This window comes from Natrix helvetica, assembly GCF_964273705.1.
Source record: "Natrix helvetica genome assembly, chromosome: 10".
NCBI lineage: Eukaryota > Metazoa > Chordata > Lepidosauria > Squamata > Natricidae > Natrix > Natrix helvetica.
In genome coordinates, this window is record NC_138561.1 from 1,653,373 (window position 1) to 1,674,828 (window position 21,456).

Genomic DNA, 21,456 nt, shown 5'->3' on the forward strand with positions numbered 1-21,456 from the left:
TACCGGCCGCCTTGAAAGAGGCGGTGGTGAGGCCCTTACTCAAGAGGCCTTCCCTGGACCCGATGGAACTAGCTAATTATCGTCCTGTCTCCAACCTTCCCTTTTTAGCAAAGGTTGTAGAGAATGTGGTGGCACAGCAGTTTCCGCGACACCTGGAAGAAACCGATTATCTAGACCCGCGCCAGTCCGGTTTCCGACCCGGTCACAGCACGGAGACGGCCTTGGTCGCGTTGGTCGATGATCTCTGGAGGGCCAGGGATAGGGGTTGTTCCTCTATCCTGGTCCTATTAGATCTATCAGCGGCTTTTGATACCATCGACCATGGTATCCTATTGCGCCGGCTGGAGGGGATGGGAGTTGGGGGCACCGTTTTGCGGTGGTTCGGCTCCTACCTCTCCGACCGGACGCAATGTGTGTTGGCAGGGGGGCAGAGGTCGGCCCTGAGGTCACTCACTTGTGGGGTGCCGCAGGGGTCGGTCCTCTCGCCCCTTCTGTTCAACACATATGTGAAGCCGCTGGGTGAGATCATCCGTGGTTTTGGGGTTGGATACCATCTGTACGCTGATGACACTCAGCTGTACATTTCCACCCCAAACCACCCCAACGAGGCTGTCGAAATGATGTCGCGGTGTTTGGAAGCCGTCCGGGTCTGGATGGGGGACAACAGACTCAAGCTTAACCCCTCCAAGACTGAGTGGCTGTGGTTACCGGCACCTCGGTTCAACCAGTTGATTCCATCACTGACCATAGGGGGCGAACAACTGCCCCCTGTGGAACGGGCGTGCAATTTGGGCGTCCTCCTAGATGCCCGGCTGTCGATGGATGACCATGTGGCAGCTGTCGCAAGGGGGGCGTTCCACCAGGTTCGCCTGGTGCGCCAATTGCACCCCCTATTGGACCGGGATGCCTTACGCACAGTCACACATGCGCTGGTGACGTCTCGTCTGGACTACTGCAATGCTCTCTACATGGGGCTCCCCTTGAGATGTACCCGAGGACTACAGCTAGTTCAGTATGTGGCCGCGCGGGCCATCATGGGGAGTACTAGGTACTCCCACATAACACCTTTCCTGCGCGAGCTGCACTGGCTACCTGTGGTTTTTCGGGTGCGTTTCAAGGTGTTGATCACCATCTTCAAAGTGCTCCATGGCACAGGGCCTAGTTACCTGCGGGATCGCATTCTACCACATACATCCCTGCGACCAATTCGCTCACACAGGGAGGGACTCCTCCGGGTGCCGTCCACCAAGCAATGCCAACGGGCGGCGCCTAGGAGTAGAGCCTTCTCTGTGATGGGCCCAACCCTCTGGAATGACCTCCCCCCGATATTAGAACCACTACCGACTTCCGCTCCTTCCGACAAAAACTTAAGACTCACCTGTTCCGACTAGCCGGCCTGGCCCACTTATAGTTCTACTCTTACCTCCTGGCGGATATTTTATTTGGGATAGCTTTTAAGGTTAATGTTTTTAACTTTTTTAATTTTTTTTAAAAATTTTAATCTAACTTAACTAAATTGTACAGGGAACTTCTACTCCCTCCTCCAGTCCTATGTTTAATTTATTTATTGTATACTTATAACATGTATATTTACTGTTCAACTATTTTAATATGACTGTACACCGCCCCGAGTCTCTTTTGAGAGAGGGGCGGTCTAGAAATCCAATAAAGTTAAGTTAAGTTAAGGTACTAATTATGACCTTTAAAGCGCTCCATAGCTTAAGCCCACGGTACCTGCGAGACCACCTACTGCCACCAGTAGCCTCCCACCGTCCAGTACGATCCCACAGAGTTGGCCTCCTCAGGGTGCCGTCGGCCAGACAGTGTTGGCTGGTGACCCCCAGGGGGAGAGCCTTCTCTGTGGGAGCGCCTTCCCTCTGGAATGAGCTGCCCCCCCGAGCTTTGCATAATCCCTGACCTCGTCCTTCCGACGCGCCCTAAAAAGTTGGCTTTTCCAGCAAGTCGGCCTGGCCTGTTAATTTTATTTAATTTTTAAAATGTGAGTGTTATATAAATTGGGTTTGTTTTTTGGACTGTTTCTAATTTCCTTGTAACTTTTGTACTATGTGTTTTTTAATGCTGTACGCCGCCCTGAGTCCTTGGGAGAAGGGCGGCATATAAATCTAATAAATCCAAATCCAATCCAATCCCAGATAGACAGAAATGTCCAAACCAGCCCTGAGTCTGGCTCTGAGGTCATTGCAATGAGGTCTATGGCACTATAGAAAAAGGGTTGCCATTTCTCAGCTTATCTATTCCTATAATTAATCATCTACCTTGCCCTGGAACAATCTGAAAACTAACCCAGTCTTAAGGAAGATGAATAAACTGCTTTATCAGTGTTAAAGGACATAAACCTCCCCCATAAGCAGCACACTTGTCAGGCAGGAGTAATGGAGGATCTTGTGAGGAGGGCCATTACTCCCTTGGGCATTCTTATTGTATCGGCTGGGCTGGGCTGGCTATGGGAAGATTTCATCTGGGGTCCCTGGGGGAAAATGACTGTGTTGTGCTGGAGTTCTGGATTTAAGGGAACCGAAAACTGAGTATAATTGAGTGGTATCTTGCAGAGTAAGAAACCGGATTTTAATAAACTAAAAGAGTCCATGGCTAGATAAACTATGGAAAGGGGCTCAGGATTGATTGGTGTACATAAGAGGTACCAAAGGCACAATGCCCACATGAGAACAAGGACAGAGAGCTATCGTTTCTGAAAAGGGATCTTAGAATCTGCAGTCAGCAGCACAAAGTATTGCTCCTCCTGCTGGGATGCGCTGGTGGGTTTTTTCTGCATTATTTTTTCCTCAACACCTGGACAGATTTGGTCCATTTGCAAAGACAGACTTCTTTTGCCAGTTTCTGTGCCATCTGTGAGCAATCCAGCTGATGGTTTACGGAGAACTGAGTGTTTCTGTTTAATTTTCCAACCTTCCATTGGGTCTGAAAGGATGAAAAGGGCTTCTTCGGCTGTCTTGCAAGATTTAGACCTAAGTCTTAATTTACAAACAAGATAGTAATGGATGCATCCAGAGCAAATCTTGCAAGGCTGACTTAACTTCATTTTTGATCTGGTAAATTGATCGCGTGGTTTCAGTGAGGCATTTGACAAAGTATCCCAAATCTTATGGTTAGGAAGCTAGTTCAGGATAAGCTGAGTGGCGTGAAAATTTCAAAGGTCCTTGAAAATCATGTGTTTCTTCAGCAAATGAGAGATACTTGGTGGGATCTTCCTATGTTAATGACTTGGAAAATTGAAACAAAAATATTTATCAGATCTGTAGATTACACCGTCTTGGGTGGGCGACCTTCCATCCTAGAGCATCAAAATGAAATTCAGATGTCAGCCCACCAGGTAGGCCAGACTAGCATTCAACTCCACAGGAAGGTTAAAACGGCTTTTATGAAGAATGTCTATAATAACAAGTCACAAGTCTGATTGTGCTGTGACTCCTCCTCTTCCTTAGATACAGGATGAGAGATGCCTCACTCTGCAATAGTATTTCTGAAAAAGATCTCGGAGTAGAAGTTAGTTCAACCTGAGTATAAGCCACAAAAAAGAGAAATGCAGTTTTACATATTTTGCATCAAGTATGGAGCCTAATTCTCAGCATCAATTTTTTAAAAAAGGATTCAGATAAGTCAGGGGTGTCCAAACTTGGGAACTTTAAGACTTGTGGACTTCAACTCCCAGAATTCCCCAGCCAGCCATGTTCCCAAGTTTGGACACCCCTGAGATAAGTGAAAGCAGTTCAGAGAAGAGCAGCAGGGATGATTAAGGCAACCTAAATTAGACCTGCAAAGGAAAATGGTGGAATATGAGAAGGGAATCTCATCCTGTGACTTGAGTCCCATTAATAGCTGAAGAGATTCTGGGTAAACAAACAGACTTGGAGCTGCATTGCCAATGTCGTCGTCTTCTTCTCTTTTGGGGGTCTTTGAATCTAAAGACCTGCACAGCTCTACTAATTTCCATGACAACCAAGGTCAGAATAGTGAGCGGAGTATTTTTCAGAGTTACAGCTGTAAAAAAAATTCTGAAAGAGCAGGAGAAATGCTTGCTGATGATGGCTTTTGAGAGAGTTACTAACTAGATTACAAAATGCAAGAAGAATTGAATCAGTTTTTGCATTAAAGAAAGCCTCACCTTTGAGGTGAAGGCCAGGAAGCAGAAACTCGGCACATCTGGGCCAATTGCTCTGAGGGAAGATGAATGAGTAAAGCTATTCTTGGCAGGGCTGAGGGAAGCAGGAGGGCCGAGTGAGAAAAGTGGGTGGGATGCAAAAGGCTACAGGGGGCTCCTGGGAAGGGATGGAGGGGCACCTTTGTCTGGGGAATGGAGCCTGACTCAGGGATCCCTAACTTATCAAATGTGGGAAAGCTGAGGTATTAGCTCATAAGATGCTAAAAAACAATTTTTAACAATGGTTTGCTAAATGGCCTAAAGTGACTTGTTCACAGATAACATTCTAAGCTACCACAACTGGGGTTTGTACATTACGCTGCAGTAAAAATGAAAGGCCACTTTATTGTTGTAACCTATTAACTCTATCCTTGAAATGTCCTATCTCCAAGTTGTAAGACAAGCAGGCTTTTCCGATGGAAGCAAGAGGTCTCTCCCTCTTTGCATGTTCAGATTTCTCAGTTTAGCTTTATTTATCTTTATGGCTTATATGGCTGCTCATTTCACAAGAGTGACTGTGGGTGACAAAACAAAGATTAAAACAGCAACTACAACCCTATCTGTTCAAATACCTCCATTACACCTCCTTCAAGGAAAGACACATTTGGCTTGGTCTTCATAGATGTCTTTGAGCCCAGGGGGAAAATGTGCCTCCTTTAAGGCACGGCCGAGAGCCTCAGGCGGCCTGTGCTGGATCCCAGGCACAATTGGCAATTTTTGGTCTGAATGATGCACAGCTCTCCTCCTCCTGCATTTTCCAGTTCAAGGGTAACGTATTTGCCACTAACGTGTGGTAACAATTTACTCCTGATGTTGCCAACTTTGCATCGGCCCAGCTGAATTACTGGCTGCAAAGCAATGCTGAAATAAATCTCATGTCTAATCTCTCTTTTATATTTAAGCCAGTGAAGAAAAAGAAAATAAAACGTGAAGTCAAGATTCTGGAGAATCTGCGTGGTGGAACCAACATTATTAAACTGATTGATACAGTCAAAGATCCAGTGGTAGGTATCAGGATAAATGAAAGATATTGGGATTCTTTGCTTCACTTGCAGAATGGAATTAGAAGCTTTTAATTTACATTCTGATTTGTATATGTCTTATTTGTATCTGTACACACACACACACAATATGCATGTGTGCACACACATTCACACATCTGTTGGGAAAGCTGAATGGCCAGGTTGGGGTCAGATTATCTTGGAGGAGGTCTGACTGTGGTCAGCTAAGAATCATCCCTGGCTTGATGGTGCATCCTCCAACTAGCCACAGGGAGAACATTTAGAGTTGGATTTCTAATTGGTTTCTGAAAGGTTTAATAGCCTTTCGGACCTCGAGGTAGGTCAGGAAACAGGAGGAAACTAGCAAGTGTGAGGTGCAATGCTGCTTGCTATATCTTTAACCAATTCAGCTCTTTAATTTGAGCCAATTGGGCGGGAAAACTTAAAATAATAGGAAAATGAAATAGAACAGTGTAATTAAATGGAGCTGTTCTCTCTTTCAGTCAAAGACTCCAGCTCTGGTGTTTGAATACATCAATAATACAGACTTCAAGGTGAGTCAGAAATCCTTGGGAGATGGAATGTGGAGCGGCTCTTCTGGCAGAAGAAACTTAGAAGCTTTTAAGGCAATTTGCAAGAAGCTGACCCTCCAACAGGAAACTGGTGGTGGCTGTTGTGGCACAATTCAAAGAAAGCTACGCAGAGCCAGTTTATTGCCTTGCTTGGAGAATCCGTCTCTGGGTAGCAAAACTGCAGGGGTCATTCACACTCACCTCTGTGCAGCAATGCTTCCTTTATAAGTACGCTCTTCATTTGGGAACTGGGCTAAATTTTGAAATATACAGCAGTTCCGGTGTATTTAGTTCAGTTTTTTGCAAAATTATGACCAGGCTGTAGAATAGTTAGAATCTGGGACAAATTTGTTGAACGTAACATTGCAAAAAATTATGATAGCTTTTTTTAGAGAGAAAGCCAAAAAGAATTAGCTGTGTGTTTACATTGCTGACACTGTAATAAATCCTCAAGCTGGGAATGAACTCACAGAGTCATCATCAGCTGTTTAATAGGGACAGAGAATTATGAATAAAATTGCACACCTAAAGTAAATTTGGAAGAAGAGCAGCAGATCTGGAGTGAAGAAAATTAGGAAACTCTGTACTGTATAATTTTGTAAAAGAACATCGATATTTTGATTGCATTAGAAGCTACGTACATTGTAGGAATATTACAGAAAGAAGGAGCCCAATATCCATGAAATAATCAGTGGATATAAAATCTAATGGAAATACCAGCAAATGTGCCTTCAGATAAAGGGTATAATGGTAAAGGTTTCCCTCGAACAAATGTGCTAGTCGTTCCTGACTCTAGGGGCAGTGCTGATCTCTGTTTCAAAGCCGAAGAGCCAGCGCTGTCCAAAGGCGTCTCCGTAGTCATGTGGCTGGCATGACTCAACACCGAAGGCGCACGAAACGCTGTTACCTTCCCACCAAAAGTGGTCCCTATTTTTCTTGCATTTTTTACGTGCTTTCGAACTGCTAGGTTAGCAGAAGCTGGGACAAGTACCGGGAGCTCACTCCATTATGCGGCGCTAGGGATTCGAACCACTGAACTGTTGACCTTTCTGATCAACAAGCTCAGCGTCTTAGCCACTGAGCCATCTAATAAATTAGAAAACTGGAACAGAACAGATACCGCCACAGGATTATTTGTATTATTATTTTTATGCTATACCCCCCCAACCCCCCCACAAAAATTCACTTTCAAATATTATACCAAATACTTTGCCCCCTCCTCTCCCCCCATCTTAAAATAGATTACTCGTAACCCCTTTCCTCCCAACAAACACAATATAAATTTCTCTTAGATTAGTAATAACACATTGATCCCATTTTCTAAGCTAATTTAACATCTATAACTCTTAATATAAATTTCTCCTAAAATAACAATGTTTCGTTAATCCCATCTTCTAATTTATTCATACATATATATTGCCCCACCCTCCACCCTAACCCTCCCCCACCTCCCACACAAACCCACCCCCCTGACTTCCGCTGTATACCACTCTAACAATTCCAAACATCCCATATACTATTTACTCTGATCATCTATCGGTCTAAACATTCTTACCTAAAGGCTACATAATAACTCCTGGTCTGGTATTTATTCTGTATATAATCAATCCATTTTGCCCATTCCTGTGTGTAATCCTGTTTCTGAGCTTTTAAAAAAGCTGAAATTTTTGCCATTTCGGCGAACCCCGCCACCTTCTGAATCCATTGATCAATTGTCGGTAAAAAATCTTTTTTCCAATGTTGCGCAATCAACAACCTAGCTGCTGTGACCATATACAAGGCCAATTTTGTTTCCCCTTTGGTAAAATCCTTAGCTATACCCAATAAAAACATTTGCGGAGTGAATTGTATTCTTTTCTTAAATACATTCTGCATAACCCACCATATTTTTATCCAAAAAGCTTTCACCTTGTTACAAGTCCACCATACATGAAAAAAGGTAGCATCTAGACACCCGCATCTCCAACATTTTGGTTGAACATTTGGGTACATGCATGATAATTTTTTAGGATCTAAATACCATCTGTAAAACATTTTATAAAAATTCTCCCTTAAATTCTGTGACTGTGTAAATTTAACATTCTGAACCCATATTTTTTCCCACGTTTCCAACATAACCACTTCACCAAAATTCTGAGCCCATTTAATCATACAATCCTTAACCAATTCACTTTCTGAATCTCTTTCTAACAGTACATTATATATTCTTTTAACTTGTTTTGGACCAGTCTCTTTTATCTGCTTAATCAGTTCCACTTCTTTATCCATAAAGCTGACCCTACGATCTTCTTCCCATCTCTTCTGTAGCTGTATGTAATGTAACCAATTTAAAGTAATTCCTTCTTCCAACAGCTGTTCCAAAGTTTTTAACTTCCATTCGCCCCCATCAGCAATAAGCAATAAGCACATCTTTATATAAACAACCCCCGCCACAGGATTATTGAAATTAAAATCCAGTAAACCAGAGTAGTACGAAGGATATTCCGCTTCCTTGAGTTTCCAGTGGCATCTGTGTTAGTGGAGAAATGGGCTGCCCCAGTGGTCATGCTGGGTTCCTTCTACTGCCATTAATGCTCTTTGGGCAAATACCCACTGCCCCGATCTCAGGGGGAGAGGGCCGCCTCCACATTCACAGCCTGCTTCTTCAGGTTTTGGGTAGCAAGTATTGGGGAAATGAACCCTGCTTTGCTATCAGGTTCAGTTCACTAGCCCTGGTCATACAAAAGAAGTTGCCTGCCAGTGTAGCTAATTAAGTAGCAAAAGAAATTAATTTCTGATGAATGTTATTCAATCCAGGTATATATAAATATGATATATTCTGGCAGAACAAGCTGTTAGTAATTTGAACTGGTAAAAAGCAAGAAATCCCGTGCATGAAAACAACCAATTTTGTTTTAAATAAAGGAAGCCAGCCAGTCAGGTCAGCTGTTGAAGAATAAATACATGTTGCTGAAGGATGTGTTTTGTATCTGACCTCATTGATTATACTGATTGATGCCTAAACCCATTTTCTCCCTCAAGAAGGATCTGGGAAATCTTGTCCGAGAGAGGCAAGGAAATGAAATTCTAAATACTTGGATGATAACCATTGTCCTCCCAGGGATCAAGTCTTTTGGCCATGTAATAAAAATGCTAGCATTTGTGCCGCTTCCCGAGCTGGCGTTTGGAACGCAGCCACAGAAGCCGTGCATTTCCAGATTTTAGGTTTTCTACGGACGAGTGTAAAGGTGGAGGTGATCAGGGTAGATACTGTATTCATTAATCTGGCAGGATTTGGATGAGAGAGCAATGCCTTTTATGGGTTGTAAGTTTTAACTGCTTACCATCCTGACAAATTTGTGAGGGGACTGCTACATGAATTACGTAAGTAGAGAACAGATAAATGGAGGGAAATTAAGGCCCTTAGTTATCCTTCCTACAAGTGGTGCCATTTAACTACTTTGTCAGTAATTTAGGTGAGGGTTGGAGGCAGGGCAGGGGCAACATTGCTGTCACTACAGTGGAGATTATTAGATGGTGTTACAGTGTCTATTGTAAGGTGCTACTGCTATTCTCCCCTGCAGATAGAAGGATTTCCCTTACAGGGTCACCATAAACATTAGTGAGCAGGTTGCACTGCTTTAAGTAGCAATTAGAAGATCCTTGCAGGCATATTGCAGGGTCCTGACTGCCTCCTATTAATGCAACTTCTCAGCTGTCATCGGTTAATGTTGCTGTTCATCAGTGGTCAGCTTGGCATGCAGAGAATTCCCTGCCCCCAATGCCATGTTAGAGGGCCAGCTTGTTTTTACCTAACCCCTTGGCCATCTTTCCAGCACGAGTTCTTCCCTTTAAACACCCCACCTATCTTCATGGGAGCTTCATCGGACTGCAAACGGTGGGTAGAGAAAAGAAGCGTTGGGGACCTTGGCTTTCCAGGCTCATTTGAGGCTTTGTCAGTCTCCTCTTAGGGCTCTTGGAGTCCATGGAGACTTCTTGCTGAATGCAGAAGAGCATCTGCAGCCACCCAGTCGGGGGACCTAAAAGGCCACGGAGCCACAAACCTGACTTACCTTTTCTTGTGTTTCTTTCAGCAACTGTATCAAATTCTAACGGATTTTGATATTCGGTTTTATATGTATGAATTGCTCAAGGTGAGTGCTCATGATTTTAATTATTAGAAATTTTGAACTGCCTAGTAGCTGAAGTTCTTTGAGTGGTTTAAATGCAGAAGCAGCCATTTACAAAGACATTCGTGGTACCTAAATTTAAGTTTTCTCAGATGGGGAGCTGTATAAAGATGACAAATCACTTTTTAAAAATTTTCTCCAAAAAATAAAAAGAAAAGAAATCGGAAAGTTTGCAGTCAGGCTTGGGAATGACACCGATGACTTTGCTTCAGCTTTAAAGGCATGGGGATGTTGGTTGAGATCCAAAATGTTGCCGAATCAGAATTGAACACATGTGGGAATAAAGCCTTTGGTTGGTTCATATATTTATCTTTAGTCTATTGAGTAATGACCTAGTTTACATAATACTCCAAGCTTTAAAGAATAATTCACAGTTAACTTAAATTCACAATTAACTCTTATCTTTAAAGAATAATTCACAATTCAATTTATGGAACCAAGGTATAAGGTTCTGTCTATGAAGGAATGCACAAAATTAATGGACTTTGGCTATGCTTTGAATCCCCAATAGTTTGCTGTATTTTAGACTTCCTGCTTCTGGGCAACTTTTTCCCCAGGTCCGTTAATTTTGCATAGGATGGAACCATGGCACAGCCAGTGCACGCACACACACACCGGTCCCACTCTGTCCAAATTAACTGCCATGCAGAAGATGGGGAGTGGGAGGGAAGTCTTTCTTGTCCATTATTTGCTTCCACTTAAGGATGTTCCCCAGAGTGAGGGACAGATCCTGAGAGCAACTTTCCCTGCTCAGAGGCTGGGTGGCTGTTGTGCCCAGGCTAGGCAACATTGGTCCACAGTTCCTCTTTCGGGAGGCAGAAGAGGATTATTTCTTGATAACATTGGTACTTGGGACCAGCAGTCTAAGCAGATACCATGCAAAAGAAAGGGATAGGAAAAGAAGGGGAACGATGAGCCCAGCTGGCAGAGAGCAGCGTCTGGCCTTTGGATGCTCAGCCAAACTGAGAAAGGCAGGCTTGGCCTGGGGAGTGCAGGGGTCCTGGTGAGCTGGTGGAAGGGCCCTCCCATCCCCGCCTTGCATCTGCAGCCTTCTCAAATGGCCTGGGGAGGGGGCTTCCCAGTCTTGAACTGGTCTTGAACCAGCTGCTGATTCCTTTGGGAGTGGGGCTGGTGCTTGGTTGTGCCTTCCAGATTGACCATTGTGCTTTCAAGGTTTTTTAAAAAATATTTTGGCCTTTTTTTGTGTGTGTACCGTATTTTTCGGACTATAAGACGCACCGGAGTATAAGGCACACCAAGATTTTGAACAGGTAAATTTTTAAAAAAAAGGTTTTGCCCTCCCCAGCTCACAGGAGCACTCTGCAGGCCTCCCAAACTCTCTGCATCTCCCATTTTTTGTGGAAAATGGGGCATGCAGAGAATTTAGGAGGCTTGCAAAATGTTCCTGGGGGCTGGGAGGCAAAAAAACGGCGCATGGGGGGTTAGGCAGGTGAAAAACAGGGCGTGCAGAGGGTTTGGGGGCCCTGTGGAGTGCTCCTGGGGGACGGGGAAGGCAAAAACACCCCCATTGTGAAAAACAGACCAGTTTTCGCTCGGTTTTTCCCTCACCAGCTCCCAGGAGCACTCGGCAGGCCTCCCAAACCCTCCGCGCATCGGATTTTGCAAAAAATGGGATGCGCTGGGTGGGGTTTCGCAAGGCCAAAAATGGCTGTATTCAGTGTATAAGATGCACCCAGATTTTCACCCTCTTTTTGGAGGGAAAAAGGTCCGTCTTATACTTCGAAAAATATGGTATTTGGTTTTTGTAATTCTTTGCCTTAGCATTGCTGTTCATGTCCCAAAGCCTTTTGAAGTCGGGCAGCATTATAAGCATAATTTCTAAGCAATTTTCTTTTTTTTGCAGGCCTTGGATTACTGTCACAGCATGGGGATCATGCATAGAGATGTCAAGCCCCATAATGTCATGATAGACCATCAGCAAAAAAAGGTAACGCTTCTGAAAGGCACCCCTCCCATCCCCATGCATCAGAAATGAGTGGCACAAATGTCTTCAGGAATTTAATCTTTATTGATTAAGTTATTTAACCATGTCAATTATATAAAACTAATAAAAGTATATCAATAAGATAGAAAACAATAGGATACGTTCAGAATAAGTCATCACTCCTACAGTTAACCTCAATCTGATCTAATTACTTTGTCCTCTTCAAAATATCCTTCCCTGCAAAAAAGTAAAACAGTTTCTCTTGAATGCTCCAATAGTTTTGAGTTTTAAAATAATCAGAATACAGCTGGAAGGGACCTTGGAGGTCTTCTAGTCCAATAACCTTCTCCAGCAGAAGACCTTATACCATTTCAGACAAGTGACTGTCCAGTCCCTTCTTAAAAACCTCCAGTAATGAAGCACCCACAACGTCTGAAGTTAAGTAGTTCCACTGGTTAATCCTCCTCCTTGTTAGGAAGTTTCTCCTCAGTTGCAGGTTGCTTCTTTCCTTGATTAGTTTCCATCCATGGTTTCTTGTCCTGCCCCGCTGGGGCTTTGGGGAATAGGTTGTCCCTCTCTTCTTTGTGGAGCCTCTCAAATACTGGAATATTGCTATCATGTGTTCCCCCCCCCCCCAGTCCTCCTTTTATAAGACTCTAAGTAAGCAGCCTAAATAGGAGTCTATATAAGACTCTAAACAACAAGCAGCTTTTCCTACAGAGTTTGCAGTCAAGAAGAATCTGTTGGTGCTCCACAAGTGCTCAGCCTCTCCTAAATTGGAACTCCATGGAATCTCCTGTGTCTTCCATGGAGTCCCATTTATTCAGAATGAGCTCTAGGTAAAGCTCTTCTGAGATCTTGAGGCATGGAAGTCGTTAAATATTTTTCCAATTGGGAGGCTGAGTTGTGTTGAGCCAACCGCCTCTAAAGACTCCCCATGTTTAAGCGCTGCAGTGTCATCCTCTTTTTGGTCTGAGTGGGCTGGCAGTTGGAGGGAGAATCCGAGGAATGAGGTTTGACGGTTGGGCTACATGTTGCACGTTTTCCAGAGCAGGTTCGTGCCTGGGAGTCCTGAGCTACACAAAAAATAGCACAAATTCCATACTCATCTGCCCGTTCCCCCCCCCCCTCTATTTCATGTGAAAATGTGGATGGCAGTAGCTGCTTGCCATATTAGAAGACTGCAGTATGTCATCTCTCTGCTTTATTCTTCCGAAAAACCTGAAAAAAAGAAAAGAAAAACCATTTGTGGAAAAGAATAAGTCAGACCACAGTCAGACCACATTAGCAAGAGAAGGGGAAGATGAACTTATAAAATTAACAAAAAAATGAGAAGCCAAACAGATAAGAAGAATCAACTAAAATTAGATCATAAAAACAATAAACCAGTTATGAACATGAAAGTATTCTCACCACTACCTGCAATGGATAGCTGTTTTCCCCCAGACCTCTGGGAGAATATTTCACAAGACAATCATATCTTCCTCCTCCTGCTCCTTCTCCTCCTCCTCATTTTGATTCGGATCCCATTATCTGCCAAAAGCCAGTGGAACCCAGGACAGGGCAAGAAGCCTAACAACCGTCCTGAGATTTCTAGCCACTTGGGCCTCCATTGAACTAGCCATCAGGAAGGGACAGAAAGAGCAGTTGGGGATTCTCCAGTCACAGCTTGCCTTTAGTGCTTCCTCTTGGCAAAAGTTGGAAGGAGGGATTTTCTGACATGAGAACGATGAAGCAGGGAAACCGCTTGGCTCCCAGAATTGTGGGGGTTCTATTGTTGCAGGTTTTAAAGAAAAGACCGGGGAACCATTTGTCCAAGGTGCTCTGAGGATTCCAGCCCTGAGCAGGGGCTTGGATTAGAAGACTTCCAAGGGGGCTTCTAGGCCCCCGGTTCTAAGCCTGTAAGGCCCCCAGAAGACCAGGTTTTCATCACTGAGCTAACCAGCCCATGGATTCCTTTTCTCCTTAAGGCCCAGCCATTCCTCTGCTTCCCCAGCAGGCCTCCTGCCCTACTTGGCACCTTCCATTCCCTTTCTCCATTCCTTTTGACATCCTCTGGTCTAGTCTAAAGCTGAATCAGGCCAGGGAAATGGGCTTCCTCCCGCTTCCTGCCTTGTGAATGTTGGATGTAGCTGGTTTTGCATCCTTAGGAGGAGATGCTTGAGAATAAGGTGGGAAACCCAGCTTGTGCTTGGAGGCAGACCTGGTGCCTGTTGCAGAGGCTTCCCCCTTGCAGTTGACTTTGTGGATAGAAGCTGGTGGGAGCCTTCTGGCTTAGATGTCCCCAACAGGCACCTGGTCCCTGTTTTTAAGAATGAGCTTTCTTCAGGTGAGTCTGGTGAGTTCTGAGAGTCATCCAGCCATTCTCAAATCAGACTGGGAGTACAGGACTAAGTTTATCAGGCCGAGCAGAAGGGCAGAATGGAGCTCTTGGACAGTCTTCCTTTGCCAGAGCGTATTCAGCAGTGACCGTTTTGTCTGTTTGCAGTTGCGGCTGATAGACTGGGGTTTGGCAGAATTCTACCATCCAGCTCAGGAATACAACGTCCGGGTAGCTTCGAGGTACTTCAAAGGGCCAGAGCTTCTTGTGGACTACCAAGTAAGATTTGCCCTCCATTGTGGGTCTCGCTCTGAGAAACCGATGTGTCCCAGGGCTACTTTCCACTCCTCCCCACAGAACAAAGGATTAGCCGGGTATAAAGAAATGAAATTTTAAAATAGATTAAAAATGTGGGACAAAAACTCGTGAGATCTGTCAGAAGACACCATGCAGGCTAGTGTGCATTTTGTAGCTGCCCTTTTCCCCTCTCCCCCAACTAGTGTAGCTCAGATACCAGGAGCTTAAGTTGTGTGCTGGCAAAATATTTTTCAGGAATATTTGGGAAACGGTTGCGTATCATGTAGTTGTGCTCCAGATGTGATAGCTCCAGCCCAAACTGCCTTGCGGTGTCCCTTAGGCTGGAGAAACGGAAAGACCAACTCTCTTTCCAAATCTGCCCCTGATATCGTCAAGAGGGATGCTTTTGGTAACACATCGGAATCGTTGAAGGCCACCTGGCCCCAGACTCCTCCTAGGTGTGCAGGAAATACCTGGTTGCCAAAGGAGGGCTTGCCAACACCGGGTGGGAGGAAAGCTAAATAAGGGCCTGAAAGATACGAGAGTGGGCTCCCTCTGGCTGAGCGTTCCTGTCCACTGGGGTGCCACTCCTCTTTGCCCCCTTAGATGGTCTTTCTGAACGCAGAGACTTCCTGGGGTTCAGGAGCTTTTCATCATCCATGAAACCTGGGTAGATTTGGGTAGAAGATAAAGGAAAGGGGAATCAGGAGGTAGCACTAGCACAGAAGAGGCAATTGGCCCCCACTGCCTGGGGCCAAACTTGAGTATGTGCCGTGTGTTCCTGATGGGCGTTGAGCACCTCTTGGAAACCGGAGGTGGCCGTCCATTCAGATAACTCACAGCCAGGAGGGAGAAGCGAAGAGCCATGGCTGGAGTTCATTTGTGAAACTGCTGCCTTCCCTGGTCAGGCTGGACAGAACTCTCCTATAAAAGGTGACAATAGCGTGTTTTAAAATTTAGCAGAAAGTGAGGAGGACGGAATGGACATTCACGTGCATTTTCATAGTTTTGTTTCTGCTGTTTCCTCTCCTCCCCAGATGTATGACTATAGTTTAGACATGTGGAGCTTAGGCTGTATGCTGGCCAGCATGATCTTCCGGAAAGAGCCCTTTTTTCATGGTCAGGACAACTATGACCAGGTGAGAAAGAGTGGGGCAAGGGCGGCTGGGGTCTCCAGCATCGGCCTTTGCTGCCCAAAGGAGGCCCCCAGCCTCCAAAGGTTCCTGCGCTTCTTAGGGGAGATTAAAACCAGAGAATCTCTGAGTCAGGCGAGGCTCTTGGGATGCGGAGTGACCGCCAGCGTTTGACAGAACCAGTGGCATCTCTTGAGGAGGCTGCAAATGGCACCCAGAAGCCCTAACTGAGGCCAACCAGAAATAAGAAACCAACCAACATTCATTAGAGTCTGTAATAAGACTTTCAAAGTGATATCAAATTAATAACAACATAGTCAGAATCCATGTGACACACAGGACCCATGTTCATTTTGAAACAGTGTGTATAATATAAAGAACATTATCTTTCCAAAACAAAGATCACTCATCTGCTACCAAAGGTGGGTAGTTGAGTTTGATACTTGTTTTGGTTCCTTTTAAAGACAACGTTCACAAATGTAGCTTATTGTATTTTGAACCACAATTTATTTTGGAATTCTCTTGTGGCTGCATTCAGATAGTCTGTGCTTGCAAGATTAAAAAATAATAATCCAGTGTTAGATTGCTGATACAAATCTCTTAACAGTCATTGTTCTGCTCCTGACAAAGCAGCAGCTCAGAAGGCTCAGGAGCCAGGCTTCTGCTCACAGGTTTTGGCAAGCCTTGTTGAGTAAATTCTTAGAAGGGATGACCTATCGGCGAACACTCTTGGTCTATCAATAACCACTTTTGGAGTAGCTTCTTTTTAACGGAGGTGGTAAGGCTTGAACCTGGGAGCATATTTCTCCACAGACCACACTCTGGCTGCAGCCCTTCCATAGCCCTTTTCTATGGGGGAGAATAACTTCCAGAACTATCAAGCTTACTGGACAAAGGGAAAACCATGCATGCAAAAGTTGTATAGTTTCAAGTTGTGCTACCAGTGTTGGCTCAGGAACACAGGTCATTAACCTTTCCGGATTCTCCCCACGGAAGAGCAGAGTCTGTTTGTTGTTTTCCTAGTGCTACACACCTATTCTCTGTTGCAGTTGGTTCGCATCGCAAAAGTTCTGGGTACAGACGAATTATATGGTTATCTGAAGAAGTACCATATAGAACTGGACCCCCACTTCAATGATATCTTGGGACAGTAAGTTGATTGTGCCATATTTTTCTCTTGTGTTACCCGGACTGGGACCCTTAGTATGAAAGATGACACCAAGTGGGATGGATTTTCCTGGCAGGTGGACCTTTGGGTCTCTCTCTGAGTAGGTGCAGCCTTTCCTTCTTGTGGGAGGGCTCCCAAGTACCCTGTGGCCAGTTCTATAGTCTCTGGAATTCCAGTGCTCAGAGTCTTTGCAAGTTTTGATTCCTCTTCCGATTTCAATGTGATTGTCTTGACTACATTGCTTACTTTGGGATGCCAGTAAATGCCTCCAGGTATTTATACATTGTTGACCGTGATGACGTGGTGGCTCAGTGGCTAAGACACTGAGCTTGTCAATCAGAAAGGTTGGCAGTTCAGCGGTTCGAATCCCTAGCACCGCGTAACGGAGTGAGCTCCCGGTACTTGTCCCAGCTTCTGCCAACCTAGCAGTTCGAAAGCATGTAAAAATTCAAGTAGAAAAATAGGAACCACCTTTGGTGGGAAGGTGCACCTTTGGCATTTAGTCCTACCGGCCACATGACCACGGAGACGTCTTTGGACAGTGCTGGCTCTTTGGCTTTGAAGCAGAGATGAGCACCGCCCCCTAGAGTCGGGAATGATTAGCACATGTGTGAGGGGAACCTTTACCTTTATAGATTGTTGATAGAATCCCCCAGAATTTGGCTCTGCAATTTTTATGGGAATTAGGGTTCTAGATTTCAAAATTCCCCTTAGGAATACCATGTTTGATTTCCATAGTATGCAATATAAATAAATTTATATTGTACATTGTGGAAGATAGTTCATATTTAACAGATATTTTGTGTTTGAGAATTGGGCTTAATGTATCTTCCAGAATACATATTAGGTTTGTTGGCTAGTTAAAATGTAGGTTTAAATGAATATCACAAAAATATTGCAAGAAATAGCTAAATGATTTCTGTGATTCTGTTGGTGAAAACTAACTGCCAAGGAAATTGTAAAAATGGAAAGAGGGCTTTGCAAAAGAACCCAGCTTGCCAACTGCATTGCTGGGCATCTGTGTTCCCGCACCTGCCTCCTCCTCTTCCTCTTCCTCCTCCTCCTCCTCCTCCTCCTCCTCCTCAGCCTCGGCTTTTCCCCTCTGCTTTTAGGCACTCGCGGAAGTGCTGGGAGAATTTCATCCATAGTGAAAACAGACACCTGGTCAGCCCAGAAGTCTTGGGCCTTCTGGACAAACTCCTGCGATATGACCATCAGCAGAGATTGACGGCCAAAGAAGCCATGGAACACCCCTATTTCTGTAAGTTTTGGGGGGAGACATGGAAATGCAGGTGCCTATTCAGTCTTTCTTTATCAGAAATGCTGGCTACCCACCACTTTTCTTTGGGAACTCCAATTGCTTTGCTATGTGGGAATATTTTCAGAAAATCTTACAGGTTCATATTTTGCAAAACGGTTTTATCTTGGTCATTGATTACTAAAGTGCCACCAGAGGCTGTTGCAGCAGAGAGATGGGGCTGCTGTCTTAGAAGTAATTATCCAAAGGATGGGGGTAAATTTAGATGTTTGGAAGACATTTTCTAGAGCTTAGGATGCAGTCCCAATCTTTGAAAATACAAGAAGTTCTAAGAGGGCTAAATGTTTGGTTTTATTGTGTTTACTTAATTGTATTTGGGATTTGGAACATCTGTTCTCATAACGGAAAGTTTTAAGGTTTCAGATTTTTCCTGCTACATGCATTACAGTACAAATCAAGAGTAGTCGCTAAACCCCTTCTTCCCAAGCATCTATGGATTTAAAAGGCAGTGACAACTTCTGAGATAAATATTTCCAGGAATGGCATTCGGCATCAGGAGAAAGCAGAAATGCTCAGAAATGACCAATAGAAAATAGGCCTGTGAGCCTGCTTGGACTGAGGAGTTCAGCTTCTGTTGGAAGCTCCCTTGCTGAGTTGCTTGGGCTTCTTTGGTATACAGACGCTTAACATCAACAATTCCTCACCACCACCAAATGGCTAGCTGAAAATGCAGAGGTAGCAAGCAGAAGGAGACGGGGGAATTGCAGAAGACCACAAGAGCATTGTGAAAATATAGTTGTCCGGGCCAGGGCTTTGTTTTCAGTCCATCTGCTAAGCAGTGAAAGTTACAGAGTGAGCGATTTTATGTGTCTGTAGGCTGCCCATTGAATAATATGTTAGTAGTATAGCTTCATTTATTTCATTTGAAGGCATTAAAGCAGCTTAAAGCAAATTCTTAAAAACTCAAAAGTTCTAGGGATGTACCTAGGTTTTATCACAGATGATCTTAGTGTCTCATACTATATACTTCTAAATATGAGCTACCTAAGAGAAGTCAAAGGTGAATTATTGCTGAAGAGCATCATTTCCCCAGAAAATTGCCAGGTGTAGCAAGTCTCCTGGCAAGAGTCTGGGGAGGAAATGTTTGCATTGCAGAAGTCCTGCTGGTTGAGTTTCTTGGAGCTCCAGGCTGGGAATGCCTGCCACCCCAAATCAGAGCCGGGGGCATTAGGACAGGTTCTTTGGCAACAAGAAACTCTTCTCTCTTTCTCTCCCCAGACCCAGTGGTGAAGGAGCAATCCCAGCCCGGCTCTGACAGCCCCGTGCTCTCCAGTAGCCTCACAGCCACACGATGAAGTTTGGGTAACAACGGGTAATTCCAGAGGTTTACAAATACAAACACCCCCTTCTGCCACCTAAGGAAGGGATGAACCCAGCCCCTCTCTGCCCAGCAGAAGCCTCACCTTGAAGAGAGCTAAGGCTTGGCCGCCCTCTCTCTTCAGCACTTGTGGCTATCCCAACTTTCTTTGTGTGTTACCAAAGTCCTGATCCCAATGGCTGTGTCAGATTTACATGGATCCGAGGGTGTCCAAAGGTCTGCATGACTGACTCGAGGATGATTCTGCAGTTTCCCAATCTGCCTTTCCTAACCTCTCGTTGGGCCACCTTCCTTCCCACCCACCCCCACCCCCGCGTGCACTGGGATGCAGCCTGCCTGCCTAGAGAGAGACCCTTCTGGGGTCATCAGCAAGTGCAGACCTGTGCATAGGGAGCCCCCCCCTCCTGGGGTTTGGGCCCTTCACCCCCCCACAAACCAGAAGTCTTGGTAACGAATTGAGTCAGTCCAGTTAATCTGCATCAAGACCCACTCAAAACAGGCAGCCGTTGAGGGGAACCCAGTTACTTTTTTCCCTTGTAGGGAACTGCCAGCCTGAGCTTGAAGAAAAGTTGTTCTTTGAGACGGAACAAGAGCTTTTTTCTAGTGAGGCATGTTCTTATTGCTAAAAAAAGCCAACGGGGCCCATTCCCATCTATGTCAAATTTAGCATTGCTTTGATTGCAGCAGGTTTGAATATGTGAAGAAGCAAAGAGGAGGGAGGGGTTTCTGCAAAGAGAGCAGATTCTGGAAGCAGAAACTGGGGGTTGCCCAGAATTGGTCTGCAGCAAACCTGCCCTGTCGCATTTGCACATGTCCAGCCCTGCCTTGGAGCCCTTGGGGTGCAGTCTTCTCCCTGGGGTGGGGAGGGGGCGGGTGAGATGCTCCTTTCGGTTTCTTCCCCCTCCCCCCCCCCAATTGGGTCTCTTTTGAGCCCTTTAGTTCAACCCCACCTTTGGGGAGATTATATTGTGTGATTCTGGTGACTTCGTAAACCTAAATTCACACATTTTTGTCACCATGCCTAAACGCAGAATTTTTCTTTATTACATTGTCAGATATTTAATTTTAAATGATGCAGTTAGACTGTTTCTATTTGACGCATCTGTTTACATTCCATATCCCAGTAATGATATGTTGGCATTGACATCAGCTCAGATCCATTTGTACGATTCACTGGAACCAATAAATCTCTATGTACAAACTGGTGTTTTCCTTCCTCTCGTCTCCGAGGCTTCTCTGGGGGGAAAGGCTGGTTCAGGCCTGAGCTTTTGCCCAGGGATTGGAGAGGAGGAAGGTCTTGCTGACCTCCATTTGAAAGTTAAAGCCTTTAGCTGAGCTTGGCAGACCAATTCGGAGCTGCTCTCCTGGACAGTCCACTCTGGGGACTCCCAGCTATGAGGAGTTTCTAATGGGCGTCAGAAGGAAGAGTCTTCCTGGGGCTCTCAAAATAGTCTGAGTTGTGGCTGCTTGTGTCTTGCCTTTGTGGTTTGAAAGTTTTTTTTAAAAAAAAACAATTCCTGATGTTATAAATGAAATTTCTAAGTTTCTTATTTTTCTCTGCCTGGGAAGAATGAGAATGAAAATACTTGTTGAAGCAGCCTGTTCCAAACAACATCCAAAATTAAATCAGAGTCCGAGGCAAAGTATTGCTCTAAGTTCCAATTTATTAAGAAAGCCATGTTGGCACATCTGGGAAAACCCGAATCTGAGATTCCTGGGTTTTCCCCACCCAGTTAAGAGTTCATAATCTTGCCCCCCACACCCACAAGTCCATCACATGGTCCAGTCTTCCACTGCCATGCTGGCATTTCCACCCATCCAGTTTCAGTCAGGTGCAGAAGGGTAGAGACAAAGGATAACCTTGGTTTTCTAGAAAGGAATTTTATTTTGACATCATCACATTCTTACTATCCCCCCCCCCCTCCCAATTCCCCACTAATGAAACAACATAGTAGAAGAGGATATTCCTGTGGCAGACCAAGGATCCCCAAAAGAACTGGCTGCAGGCCTGACACAGCCCTTGTCTGTGTAGTCG

General features: G+C 44.8%; 1 protein-coding gene across 1 annotated transcript in view; it reads left to right on the top strand.

Annotated features, from left to right (window-relative positions):
* The window catches only part of CSNK2A2 (casein kinase 2 alpha 2), a 35,254-nt gene extending 14,632 nt beyond the window's left edge, over window positions 1-20,622 (top strand). Inside the window, exons 3-11 of the mRNA XM_081963304.1 lie at window positions 5,083-5,184; window positions 5,685-5,735; window positions 9,827-9,886; window positions 11,787-11,870; window positions 14,356-14,466; window positions 15,522-15,623; window positions 16,667-16,767; window positions 17,898-18,046; window positions 19,322-20,622. Coding sequence (XP_081819430.1) covers window positions 5,083-5,184; window positions 5,685-5,735; window positions 9,827-9,886; window positions 11,787-11,870; window positions 14,356-14,466; window positions 15,522-15,623; window positions 16,667-16,767; window positions 17,898-18,046; window positions 19,322-19,398 — 837 coding nt within the window. The 3' untranslated portion in view covers window positions 19,399-20,622. The remainder of the gene's footprint in view (window positions 1-5,082; window positions 5,185-5,684; window positions 5,736-9,826; window positions 9,887-11,786; window positions 11,871-14,355; window positions 14,467-15,521; window positions 15,624-16,666; window positions 16,768-17,897; window positions 18,047-19,321) is intronic.
* The last annotated feature ends 834 nt before the right edge of the window (window positions 20,623-21,456 follow it).